The sequence below is a fragment of the Oncorhynchus kisutch genome, linkage group LG4, assembly GCF_002021735.2.
Source record: "Oncorhynchus kisutch isolate 150728-3 linkage group LG4, Okis_V2, whole genome shotgun sequence".
Taxonomy (NCBI): domain Eukaryota; kingdom Metazoa; phylum Chordata; class Actinopteri; order Salmoniformes; family Salmonidae; genus Oncorhynchus; species Oncorhynchus kisutch.
The window spans coordinates 49,397,449-49,411,532 of record NC_034177.2 but is presented as its reverse complement, the minus strand read 5'-3'; the positions used below and the strand labels follow the sequence as shown (position 1 = coordinate 49,411,532).

General features: G+C 41.2%; 1 protein-coding gene across 1 annotated transcript in view; it reads right to left on the bottom strand.

Annotated features, from left to right (window-relative positions):
• Window positions 1–10,471: 10,471 nt before the first annotated feature.
• Window positions 10,472–14,084, bottom strand: part of LOC109889632 (sodium-dependent neutral amino acid transporter B(0)AT2-like) — a 46,621-nt gene continuing 43,008 nt past the window's right edge. The window contains exons 10-12 of the mRNA XM_020481203.2: window positions 13,218–13,377; window positions 12,742–12,904; window positions 10,472–12,197 (exon numbers count right to left, since the gene is read on the bottom strand). Of these exons, the coding sequence (XP_020336792.1) occupies window positions 11,823–12,197; window positions 12,742–12,904; window positions 13,218–13,377 (698 nt within the window). The 3' untranslated portion in view covers window positions 10,472–11,822. The remainder of the gene's footprint in view (window positions 12,198–12,741; window positions 12,905–13,217; window positions 13,378–14,084) is intronic.

Genomic DNA, 14,084 nt, shown 5'->3' with positions numbered 1-14,084 from the left:
AATTGGATGCAGTCTATCACAGTGCAATCCGTTTTGTCACCAAAGCCCCATATACTACCCACCATTGCGACCTGTACGCTCTCGTTGGCTGGCCCTCGCTTCATACTCGTCGCCAAACCCACTGGCTCCATGTCATCTACAAGACCCTGCTAGGTAAAGTCCCCCCTTATCCCAGCTCGCTGGTCACCATAGCATCCCCCACCTGTAGCACACGCTCCAGCAGGTATATCTCTCTAGTCACCCCCAAAACCAATTCTTTCTTTGGCCGCCTCTCCTTCCAGTTCTCTGCTGCCAATGACTGGAACGAACTACAAAAATCTCTGAAACTGGAAACACTTATCTCCCTCACTAGCTTTAAGCACCAACTGTCAGAGCAGCTTACAGATTACTGCACCTGTACATAGCCCACCTATAATTTTGCCCAAACAACTACCTCTTTCCCAACTGTATTTTATTTATTTATTTATTTTTGCTCCTTTGCACCCCATTATTTTTATTTCTACTTTGCACATTCTTCCATTGCAAAACTACCATTCCAGTGTTTAACTTGCTATATTGTATTTACTTTGCCACCATGGCCTTTTTTGCCTTTACCTCCCTTCTCACCTCATTTGCTCACATTGTATATAGACTTGTTTATACTGTATTATTGACTGTATGTTTGTTTTACTCCATGTGTAACTCTGTGTCATTGTATCTGTCGAACTGCTTTGCTTTATCTTGGCCAGGTCGCAATTGTAAATGAGAACTTGTTCTCAACTTGCCTACCTGGTTAAATAAAGGTGAAATAAAAATAAATAAAAAATATCTGATTCTAAGTCCTTAAGAGACATTCTCTCATCTCTACTCAGATTATTCTGTTTGTCTTTCAATAGCTCACCTACAATCTTTTCAAATATGCCGTAGAATGTTTCTATGGAAGCATTGCATTTGGGGGAGGTAAATGGTTCTGTTCTGTACAGTATGTGGTTCTCTCAGAGTTCTCAGGTACCTCAGGTTGGCAAATAGCTCCATCTCCTGGTTGACTAATAGTACAGCAGGTAAGTCTATTGATGGATGTGGTAGATATACTGTATTTCTCACTGAGGATGACGCCGAAGAACATGGCTGATGTTTTACATTCTCCCAACCAATTGTGATATATTATTTAAGTTTTCATTTTGTGTAACCTTTAAAAAAAAAAGTATTGTGTACATAATGTTGCTGCTAACGTCTCTTATGACCGAAAATAACTTCCGGACATCAGACTCATCCTTTAACGAGTCCGACGAGAAGGATATCCTGCTTTCACTGGAACAGGCGCAGATCCACGCCTTTTTCCGTGAAAAAAGGACGCAGGAAAAGGGGCCGCAGATCAGGCAGCCTTCTGAGAATCCGTGGGCAAGCGAGTAAACTCCCACTGCCATCCGTTCTTCTTGCAAACGTGCAATCATTGGAAAACAAAATTGATGACCTACGTGTGTCTATTTGTCAATAAAAGCTGGTGCGCGATGTCTAATATTAAAGAAGTCTTGAGGTATTGCTCTCTTGAGGTAGAGTACCTTATGATTTGCTGAAGACAACACAATCTACCAAGAGAGTTCTCATCTATATTATTCGTATCCATCTATTTACCACCACAGAACGAAGCTGGCACTACGACCGCTCTCAACCAACTCTGTAAGGCCATATGCAAAGAAGAAAATGCTCTCCCAAAAGCGGCACTCCTAGTGGCCGTGGACTTTACTGCAGGCAAACTTAAGTCCATTTTACCTCATTTCTACCAGCATGTCACATGTGCAACCAGAGAAAAAAAATCCTAGACCACCTTTACTCCACACACAGTGATGCATACAAAGCTCTCCCCCGCCCTCCATTTGGCAAATCTGACCATTATTATATCCTCCTGATTCCTGCTTAAATGCAAAAACTAAAGCAGGAAGTACCAGCGACTCGCTCAATACGGAAGTGGTCAAATGACGAGGAGGCCACACTACAGGACTGTTTTGCTAGCACAGACTGGAATATGTTGAACATTTGCCCCAGTCTGAGGTCCTGAGATCTCTGGAGTAGGTTTTCATCAAGGATCTCTCTGTACTTTGCTCTGTTCATCTTTACCTCGATCCTGACTAGTCTCCCAGTCCGCTGAAAAACATCCCCACAGCATGATCCTGCCACGACCATGCTTCACCGTAGGGAGGGTGCCAGGTTTCCTCCAGACGTGACTCTTGGCATTCAGGCCAAAGAGTTAAATCTTGGTTTCATCAGACCAAAGAATCTTGTTTCTCATTGTCTTAGAGTCTTTAGGTGCCTTTTGGCAAACTCCAAGCGGGCTGTCATGTGCCTTTTACTGATGAGTGGCTTCTGTCTGGCCACTCTACCATAAAGGCCTGATTGGTGGAGTGCTGCAGAGATGGTTGTCCTTCTGGAAGGTTCTCCCATCTCCACAGAGGAACGCTAGAGCTCTGTCAGAGTGACCATTGGGTTCTTGGTTGCTCAGTTTGGCCAGCTCTCGGTTGAGTCTTGGGGGTTCCAAACTTCTTCCATTTGAGAATGATCGAGGCCACTGTGTTATTTGGCACTCTCAATGCTGCAGACATTTTTGGTACCCTTCCCCAGATCTGTGCCTCGACACAATCCTGTCTCGATGATCTACAGACAATTCCATCGACCTGATGTCTTGATTTTTGCTCTGACATGCACTGTCAACTGTGGGCCCTTACAGTATATAGACAGGTGTGTGCCTTTCCAAATCATGTCCAATCAATTTAATTTAACACAGGTGGACTCCAATCAAGATGTAGAAACATCTTAAGGATGATCTATGGAAACAGGATGTACCTGAGCTCAATTTCGGGTATCATAGCAAAGGATCTGAATACTTAAATAAGGTATATATATATATTTTTTTGAAATTTGCAAACATTTCTAAAAACCTGTTTTTGCTTTGTCATTATGGGGTAATGTGTGTAGATTGATGAGGGAAGTATTTAGTTCATCTATTTTTTATTAAGGCTGTTATATAAAGGCTATGGCAATGCTGCATTTCGCAATTTCTTGTCTTGCAATGTCTCAAGCAAGTTCAATAAACTAGGGGCTATCAATGAGTAGGCTGAGCTATTCTATACAGAAGAACAAACACACACTAGCGTTTTTCATAGCGAAAAGAAATAGGAGCAGGCAAGGGACAGAGAGGATTGGGGTCTATCCCTTGCCTGCTCCTATTTCTTTTCACTATGAAAAATGCTAGTGTGTGTTTGGTCTTTTGTGTAGAATAGCTCAGCCTACTCATTGATAGCCCCTAGTTTATTGAACTTGCTTGAGACATTGCAAGACAAGAAATTGCGAAATGCAGCATTGCCATAGCCTATAACCTACATCTTTTGATTACCGATGCACAGATCTACCTGCCTGGTGGGCGACATGCCACCCATCTCTGAATTAAATTCAAAGGGCTCTCTCTCTCCCTCCTTAGCTATTTTTTTCTTTGCCGTAAAAGATATGGAGCCAGATAGCTGCCAAAATGTTGAACATACGACGTATCATTAGGATTGTAAGAAAATCAGTGCGTAAATTGTTAGGATCGTAAGAAAAGCCATGCGTGAAACATGAAACGTAAATGTGAAATTTAATCTGTGAATATACAAACACCATGTTGCGATTACGGACTAACATTTTAGGCTTGAAAAATCTTGTGTTGCAATTTTGACGTGCAATAATACCTTTCAGAGTTTTGGCAGTTTCCATCTCACCAACAGAAATAACTTACACCAAGCAGCCTGTGAGGAGTGCTACGCTAACAACCATAACTCAGTATACAAAAACGTCAGTCAGGGAAACCAAAAGAGGTATCCTGCATGCTTTCAAGTTAAAAGTCTCCATTCTCTATTACTCCTCAGTTGACTTTACTTCACATTTAGGTAGCTCATGTAATGGATTTGTTTGCCAGCGCAAGTCTAGATAGCACTAGCTATATTATGCCTACAACAGTGAAGTTTCAGTCCGCTAGGTGTATCTCTACAGCATGGGCATACGTGGACATCCCCATGCATGCACCTTATCAGAATATTACTAATTCAATATTGCACAATCCCATTCTCTGGGCTCTGTCTGCAATCATAACCAGTAGTATCTTCCAGGAATAATGAAACAGAATAATAATAGATGTTTGGTGAATCTATGAATTATGTATGATCACTGGAATCTTTGGCACTCAATTTTTTTTTTTTTTCTAGAATATTTGGAAATATATTTCATCACTCAAAATCTTGCCAAAGCCTATTCTGTAGGAGGGTTTAACATGAATTTTAAATAATTTGACATGATTTATATAAATCGGGGCATGAACATATGGACTTTAAAATGAACAAGGGAGAGGTTAAATGTAGGCTAAGTCTGGCATAAGCGGATTCCCACAATTTACAATAAGGGGAGGTGCTGCCAAGTTGAAGAGCTTGGAAGCATGGATGAATGGCTTGGCCTTGTACATGAAGATCTGATTCTCTAACGACTGCAGAATAACTATCACTCAGAGTCAAAATATATTTAAAACGGGTTTGCTTCTTGACATTACTGTATCCTTAAAAGCGATTCTAGAGAATGAAATGGCTACACGTACATCATGCAATGCAATTGACGAATATTCAGTGATATGAAATGTGACATTTGTTACTCAATGATAATTCTGATCTTTTCCTGGCTGCACCGCTGATGGCTAACGTTAGCGGCAATCACCTCGTGGATGAAAAAACCAAGTACAGAAAAGCCGCTTTGTAATATAATCTGATAACACTAGATTTTATTTGTGTTTTGTTTATTTTTGGCTGAAGTTGAAGTTGAAGAGCTTGTGATCTCCATCAAGCACCCCTCAGCCTCAGAAGATGCCCTTCTGGAGGCATGCAGCCATAGAGTCATTATACCCTCATGTAGGCCTATTTGCCTACTAGCCAAATAAAGTGCAGAGCAATCATGATGCATGCAACTCATTCCAACATATTTGAACATTTAATTCATCCTTCATTGAGTTCAGTCAGTCAGGCAATATGTCATCCATTCAGTCATTTGTCTGAGTTGCAACAGGGACTAAATCAAAGAGAATAGAACAGTCTTATCCATCTGTTTATTGAAATCCATGTGTGTATTCAAAAGTTCTTTAGCCTATAACTTTATAACTTTTTAATTCAATGTTTCATTTGCTGTAGGCCTACCACCCCCCCCCCCCCCCCCTCCATTTTGGGTACTGATGTCTTGCGGAATACTTTTAGAACTCTATTTGTGTTTTATAACTGTTTTTAGTATAGACCTCCCCTTAAAATGAGACCCTAGCTCACAGGCCTCTAAATACATTTTAAACAAACTAGTTTGCAGTGGCTAATAGGGAAAATATAGATAGTCGTCCATTTGGGACCCCTTGGCTATTGCGCTCAGGATAGGTTATCGCCTTAATCAATATTTTGTTTTGTCTCACTTATTGAGAAGTTTATAGTCTTTGCGTGATGGTGTTGTGCAAATGCAAATGACTATAACAAGCCAACATAGAGTGGAATTTGCAAATACAACAGTCAAAATGCCTAATAAGGCCTGTAGTCCGTGCTCCCAAATATTGAAAAAGTATGATTCATTAGGTTACATGATCACCACAGTAGCCCCATGCAGCTATAAAAATACATTATGCAATTATATTGCAATTAAATAACACACAACTGCATGGCATATTATTATTCATTATTATTTTACCCCCTTTTTCTCCCCAATTTCGATCATGTCTCATCGCTACAACTCCCATACAGGCTCGGGAGAGTCAAAGGTCCAGTCATGCAGCCTCCGAAACATGACCCACCGAACCGCACTTCTTAACATCCGCCAGCTTAACCCGGAAGCCGGCTGCACCAATGTGTCGGAGGAAACACCGTTCAACTGACGACCGCAGTTAGCCTGCCGGCACCAGGCCCGCCACAAGGAGTCGCTAGAGTGCGATGAGCCAAGTAAAGACCCCCTGGCCAGACCCTCACCTAACTCAGACAACGCTAGGCCAATTGTGCACCGCCCTATGAGACTCCCGGTCATGGCAGTTGTGACACAACACGGGTCTGTAGTGACACCTCAAGCACTGCGATGCAGTGCCTTAGACCACTGCACCACTCGGGAGGCCAGCATGGCATATTTAGATAGTGGAATAGGCCTAAATCATATTTCCTTTCTATTTTACAGCTCAGGCAGTTATTCTAGACAAGGCTCTTTTGTGTCTTTATAGTATCATTCTCACACAAGTCATTTGCTGAAGGCCCAAGCCTATACTACACCATCTACTGACTGGTATAACGTAGTTATAGAATGCCATTCAAAAACAAGCTTGGACTTTTATTTTGGAAAAGAAACCAGAAGCTGCAAAGCAACTAACTTCTCGGTGTCACGGCAGATTTCCTCCTCTTCCTCTGAAGAGGTGAAACAAGGATCTGACGAATACACAGCGTGGTTGGTGTCCATGGTTTTTAATGAGAAAAACTAAACATGAACACAAATACAATAACCGTGAACTAACCGAAAACAGTCCCGTGTGGCACAAACACTGACACAGGAAACAATCACCCACAAAATACCCAAAGAACATGGCTGCCTAAATATGGTTCCCAATCAGAGACAACGATAGACAGCTGCCTCTAATTGAGAACCAATCTAAGCAACCATAGACATACAATTTACCTAGACAGGAAACAGCCCCATAAACATACAAACCCCTAGACAAGACAAAACACATAAATCCCCCATGTCACACCCTGACCTAACCAAAATAATAAAGAAAACAAAGATAACTAAGGCCAGGGCGTGACACTCGGCTAGAGTTGCTTTATTGAAGGGGGAGTGCGTTTGGAAGGAGTAATATGGTGGAAGTGGATGCCGAGTTTGAATTAAGCAGTGCTTCGGGTAAATTTGGTGAAGACAAATGTTCTGAATAGACTGGTTAATTGTATTTCTCATAGGAAGATTGCAGAAGGCCTCAAAATAATCCAGACAACAGAAGTTATGTTTGAACTTTGGAGTAGAGCACCCGTGACGATGGGTGTTCAGGTTGAATACCTGAAGAGAATTACTGGTGTGGTTGGTGCTCGCGTCTGAACCGCTGGGTGAATGGAGAAAAAGAAGAAAGTCTGTCGGTTCTGTCGTTTTTTTTATCAAGAGCAAATACCTACGCATGTGAAGCTCGGATTTGTAAGATACGCTGTAAGAGCGTTCATCCCCAAACCACTGCAGTGTAAGAATTTCAAAGGATTTGGCCATGTTTCAAATGTGTGGAGGCGAACAGAGTATACTGAAGAACGGTGTGTAGAAGGACGAAGGTGTTGCAATTGTGGTGTGGATCATTATCCCGAGTTCCTGGAGTGCTCTGTAAGGGTGAAGGAAATTGAGGTGGCAAAAGTTAGTGAGGCCTATTGAATCACCTATTCGAAGGCAATTTCAAATAATTGAGAAAACAAGTGATGCTAGTGAATATATGGTAGTGGATACACCACAGCCTGTAGTAAATGTTTGCTGCCAGACAAAATATACCTTGTGTGTTAAAAAGGTGGATTTTGTTGCATTCATTGCCACTGTACAGCACAGGTCTCAAAGAAGTCAAAGAAGCTGGACATTATTGTGGCTGCGGCAGAAATGTTTTGGGGATTTTACATCTGAAGATTTGCAAGGGGAACTGGCGCCAGAAGACCCACCCTCCCAGGTTCCCCTTTAGCCTGTGTAGGGATCAGATATGTTTAAATAAATATATTATTTTTTACAATTATTTTTTCGTAGTTCCGTTTTTGGGGGGAATTATATCGTGTGATCACCAATATACCATAAAAGAAGAAGAGTTGCTTGACTGACTAGCAAACTTCGACTAGCTATGTTCGGTTCATATCCTTTGCAGATACCACATTCCTGACAAAAGTTTACATGTATAAAAAACATCAGTAACTGAGTAAAGGGGGGCGTAAAGTAAGAATTGAACCTTTTTGGGATAGGGGGCAGCATTTTCACTTTTGGATAAATAAGGTGCCTAGAGTGAACTGCCTCCTACTCTGTCCCACATGCTAATATATGCATATTATTACTAGTATAGGATAGAAAACACTCTGAAGTTTCTAAAACTGTTTGAATGATGTCTGTGAGTATAACATAACTCATAAGGCAGGTGAAAATCTGAGAAAAATCCAACCAGGAAGTGGGAAATCTGAGGTTTGTAGTTTTTCAAAGCTTGGCCTACCGAATACACAGCGTCTATGGAGTCAAGTTGCACTTCCTACAGCTTCCACTAGATGTCAACCGTCTTTAGAAACTTGAATGAGGATTCTACTATAAAGGAGGGGCTCATGAGATCTGTTTGAGTCAGTGGTCTGACAGAGTGTCTCATGCTTGTGACGCGCGCTCCTGACAGAGTTAGCTCTCGTTCCAGTGCTTTTCTACAGACATAGGAATTCGGCGTTGGAACATTATTGATGTTTTATGTTAAAAACATCCTAAAGATTGATTCCATACATCATTTGACTTGTTTCTACGACCTGTAACGGAACCTTTTGAGTTTTTGTCTGGACGAAGTGCTCAGGCCTCATGAAGATGAATTACAGGGCTGAACACGCTAACAACAAGTGGCTATTTGAACATAAATTATGGACTTTATGGAACAAATCAGTCATTTATTGACGAACTGTGATTCCTGGGAGTGCCTTCTGATGAAGATCATCAAAGGTAAGGGAATATTTATAGTGTTATTTCTAACTTTTGTTGACTCCCAAAATGGCGGATATTTCTCTGGCTGGATTGGGCTCTGAGCGACGTTCTCAGATGATGCTTTTTCCGTAAAGTTTTTGGGAAATCTGACACAGCGGTTGCATTAAGGAGAAGTCTATCTTTAATTCTGTGAATAACACTTGTATTTTTATCAATGTTTATGAGTATTTCTGCAAAATCACTGGATGTTTTGGAATCAAAACATTACTGCACATAAATCGCCAATGTAAACTGAGATTTTTGGATATAAATATGCACATTATCAAACAAAACATACATGTATTGTGTAACATGATGTCCTATGAGTGTCATCTGATGAAGATCATCAAAGGTTAGTGATGAATTTTATCTATATTTCTGCTTTTTGTGACTCCTATCTTTGGCTGGAAAAATGGCAGTGTTTTTTTTTGACTTGGCGGTGGTCTAAAATAATCATATGTTGTGCTTTCGCTCTAAAGCATTTTTGAAATCGGACACGATGGGTATATTAACAAGAAGTTTCTTTCATTTGCTGTATTGGACTTGTTAATGTGTGAAAGTTACATATTTCAAAAAAATATTTGTCGAGGGGTTCCACTAGTGGAATACCTGCGCTAGAAATGTCAACGTGTAAATGTTCATTCATAGTTGTAACATTGGGTTTGTACGTTTACAGATGTAATTTAACGGTTACGTTTCATGTTTCAATCATGGCTTTTCTTACAATCCTAACAATACATATGTCCAAACTTTTGGCAGCTTTCTGGTTACATAAAAAGAGAGTTTGTGTTTTTGAAGTATACTATAGAAAATAGTTTCCTCCCATGCAAAAAATAAAATACTGAATCTTTAGAGTCGATTCCAAGCAGAATCGGATCTTGACACCCAGAAATGGGAGTCGACGGGCAAGGGGTCGAGGAATCAATTATTTTGGAGTCAACTTCCCACCACTAAATGTGTGCCCACAAACTGCCATAGTCTTGTGGCTTGATAAAAGAGGGCTGGCAGAATGGGCAATGATACAATTAGCACGGGGATAAAACCATGCGGCCATCAGCAGCTTTCAAAACTGTGACATGCTGTCAAACAAACATAAATTAAAAATAGTTTACTAAGTTAGCTAGATGAGTTGATAACGTTAGTTAACAGTCGCTCTCAGTGATGATAGCTAATTTTAAAAGGTTAGCTAATGTTAGTTTGGCAGATTATAGCCACATTAATCTTAATATAAATCTTAATATAAATATGACAATATAAAAAACTAATAATTTAGGTAGCTACACCAATGACACAGCTCAAAGTGAATGGCAAAAACGGTAGCCTAACTGAAATTCTTTACTGTCACCTCTGCCGAGTCCGACCAAGAACACACTCGGAAAGTTAGAAAACACAGCAGCCACGCAAAACGGTCTTGAGTGGCAAAAAAATCTGCCCATTAGCTGATTCGCTTTCCAAACACCCAATTTGGTTAATCTTTCCACTTCTGTTGATACGCCCACTTCCAGAGACATTCCATCTATGCAGTTACCCCATGACCCCCAAAAAGGCCTTAAAAAGATCTAAAGACGTTTACCTTATGCACACTAGAGAGCAGTGTAACACAGTTAAATAGGCTGCCTATTGATGTAGCCTTAACTCAATATAATATGAGTGTGTCTGTATCTGTTGTTTGATCTGACTCATGGTTGACATTTCCCTGACAGACAAACGGTGAGATGAGGACAACACTGAACTACATAGACATCAGTGCCAAGCATGGACCAAGTTTGATCTTTAATCTCGAAAGGGAAAAAAATACATTGTGTATTGAAGCCATTTCATGGAAAAAAGTATTTACAAGTTATCAAGAGGAGTCAAACTCTTTACATAGACCGACAGCACATCAGTAAACACAAAAAGAGACCAGAGTTAAGGATTTGTAGCACTTCTTACCAAAAAACAAGGTGTTCTGATATCCAAACTATTCAGATAAATATATTTATAATATTTCTATTATATTTACAGAATACCTTAAATATACAATGTTTACCATGTATTCTATAAACATATTTATTTTACTAGGCAAGTCAGTTAAGAACAAATTCTTATTTTCAATGACTGCCTAGGAACAGTGGGTTAACTGCCTTGTTCAGCAGCAGAACGACAGATTTTTACCTTGTCAGCTCGGGATTTGACCTTGCAACCTTCCGGTTACTAGTTCAACACTCCAACCACTAGACTACCTGCCGCCCCAATCATCAGAAGTTATTTAGGCACACATTTTCTTTTAGATCAATCATTGGGGGGGGGTCAGTTTCAATGCCATCCTTTCGCTGCTTGCACTATATTGTACTTACATCAAGGAAATGTGGTCAGCATAGCATCATTGTCAACAAGTATGTCATCCAAAGCGCCTACACTGCTACTAATCTCAGTACTCTGGGCCAGTGGTGAAGTCATAATGTACACAGCCAGTGGGGGTGGGGTGGGTCATACTGTGGACAGAAGCTCCAGTCCCAAATGGAACCCTCACTGGTCCATACATAGCCTATGACCCTCGTTGACTTTCCCTGGCAGAGCCTAGAATCAGGTGAGTAAGTCCATTTCAATTCAATCAATTCAGACAGTAGACAGAAATTCAAATTCATTGTTGTTTTCATAGAGAAGCAATAAAGACCATTTTAATTTGAGTTTACTTACTGAATTTACAGAATTGAATTCACACCTATCCTGCCAAGCACTATTAGTAGCCTTGGTGGAGTTTGATTCCACCTTATTGCTTACACCAATACTGTCCTGTTCTGTCCACAAGGGGGTCAACAAGGTCTCCAGGACTGGGAGCTAGAGAGGATATATTTGGGACTGAGCCAAGGAGCAACTGGGTGGGGAAGACCAAAGGAGATAATATGTACAGTGGACCCACCTTTTTAATCGTTTTCACGGCAAAAGGGGACGAGGAAAACATGAAGGGGAGCAGCTACGATAACTACAAAGAATATACTGAAACACTACAAATAAAAATATGCAGATGATGATTCCCATGACTAAACGCAACGAAGAGGGATGGGTTGGCCAGCCAGTAGGGTGGGAGGACCATAGACATCGCCCTACAAGTCGCTCTATAAGTCTGACTCGGGCATGTCTGGCATGTCAGCCATCAGGTAGCCGATGCCGTAGCGGCCGTTGGGTGCGGCATCGGGGACCCCTCCACTCTGCTTACGATAGATGCTGTTGCCAGGCATGGGAGAGGGCGCTTCGCTGCCGGGCGACTTGGCGTGGATGAGGCTGGCATCATCGTCCTCCTCGGGCCTGACACTCTCCTTGATGATGCAGCCCTTTTTGTAGGAGATGGTGGACACCACGCCAGCGTTCTCGTCGATGATGTTGAAGTAGCGGAGGAAGAAGACCACGGGCACGGGCATGATGGCCATCACCACCAGGGAGATGCAAACCGCCAGGCCCCAAGGGGGATATTTAAGGGACTTCTCACTGGCCTAGAAGAGACAGGGAAGGATTGAGAGGTTAGAACTGTATAGTATTACTAATGATACTACTAATGTATATCATTATAGCTCAGAGACTCCTCACTGGCCTCATTCACATGGGGGAAGGAGTCAAGAAGTTACTACTATATATTACTTCTCACTGGCCTGAAGCGGATACTGACACTAAAACCATGTTGGGCCCATGTGACAATAGGTTGCATCTTAAATCAGTTTTAAGTGTAACGTCCACTCCTCAAATCTGTGCTGATCTCATAATCCAAGAGTATTGGTGAAGCTAATATGGCAGAGGGCTATCGCGTAACCATCCAGGTATCTAGGTATTTTAAAATGAGTGTGGATAAAGGAAAGAAGGCAAGTACAGGAGGCAATATAGGACTATAGAAAAAGAGAAAAGAGATCTTGATGTGTAGTTGAATTGTTGTTTTGGTGCTGGAGTATAACAAAAGCCTGTGTATCCCATTAATTGAACCGAAGGTCCACTGAACTAAAATACTGTATTTGACAGCTGCACCAGAGACCACAGACACCTCACCATGTCCTCTAGCCAGGCACTGTAGCTGGGTGGGGTCATTCCCAGCTGGATCACACTGGAGCCCAGCAGAAGGATGAGCAGCAGGGGGGTCACGTACTTCCACATGTAGTAGTAGAACCGAAACGGAGTGAAGCCCAGCATGTCCTTCAGGTCCTCAAAGAACCTGGGCGGAGGAACAGGGGAGAAGCAGGGAAAGGATCCCACAGAAGGTGAGGATACATAATGGTACACACTTTAGCCTGTGTTGAGTTTGGCAATTATGTTTAACATACAGTACCTGTACAGGATACCAGAGGTGATAACGGGTAATATTTAAGTCAAGTGTTGTTCATTCACTATTCATGGTTAACTCATTCTGAATACTACATTTAAAGAATATTTGTCATTGCATTTGGATGGACAGCTTCGAATTTGGAATTATAGTCAAGAAAACCACAGATTACTGACATTCTGTATATCATTTGACATATACATACTTGTCAGTCCCGTAGACCCAAGCAACAGCCACGTTCTCCAGGATGACCACTATGAGCAGGGGCAGTGTGGCAGAGTAGTCATCAAACATGGCCACCCAGTAGTTCCCAGATCGTTGGACGAACAGCAGGCCGATGAAGAAGGCTAGCAGAGAGACACCCACTGTTACAAGAGGGAGAATACACAGAAATTAGTAAAAAGGGACAAGGGGGATAAATGCCATCCGGGTCGTGCTTGAATTGTGGTGGCATTTGGGCATGGCATTTTGGAAAAAAAGATTTGATTTGATCTTTCTAAATCAACTAATAGGGCAGCTTAATGAAATGTGTACCATGATAATAACAATATGCTACCACAAGGAGTACTAACACCACCGATGATACATTTGAGGTAAATGTGGATTTTCTGAAATGGAGGCCACAAATGCTAAAATCTAAGGTAATAACACTTTTTTTACTCACAATGTTATTTCCCTTCATTAAAATGTTCTAACACCAAGTGACACTTTGGATTTAGACACACCAAATGATAGATGAAAAATCTATCAAATCTATCAAATCAAATGTATGACATATTAAAAGGGTGTGATTAGCTAATATTTTTCTTTAATAGAGACCCCCTCCCTCAATAACAGATTGCCACTGGATCCTTGTATACCTTCGTAATCAGTGATTTTCAAGGTGGTAACACCAAATGACATAAAACTGAGGGACACCTTATACTAGTAAAAAAAAGAAGAAGGTATTTGAATAGCCTTCTTTGTTTTCTAGCATTCCAAATAATAGAAAGATATCTCGAAACACCCAAAACATGTCACTACACCTCTACACATTACCAGCGGGACAATTTGCTATCCTCAAGAAGCTCCT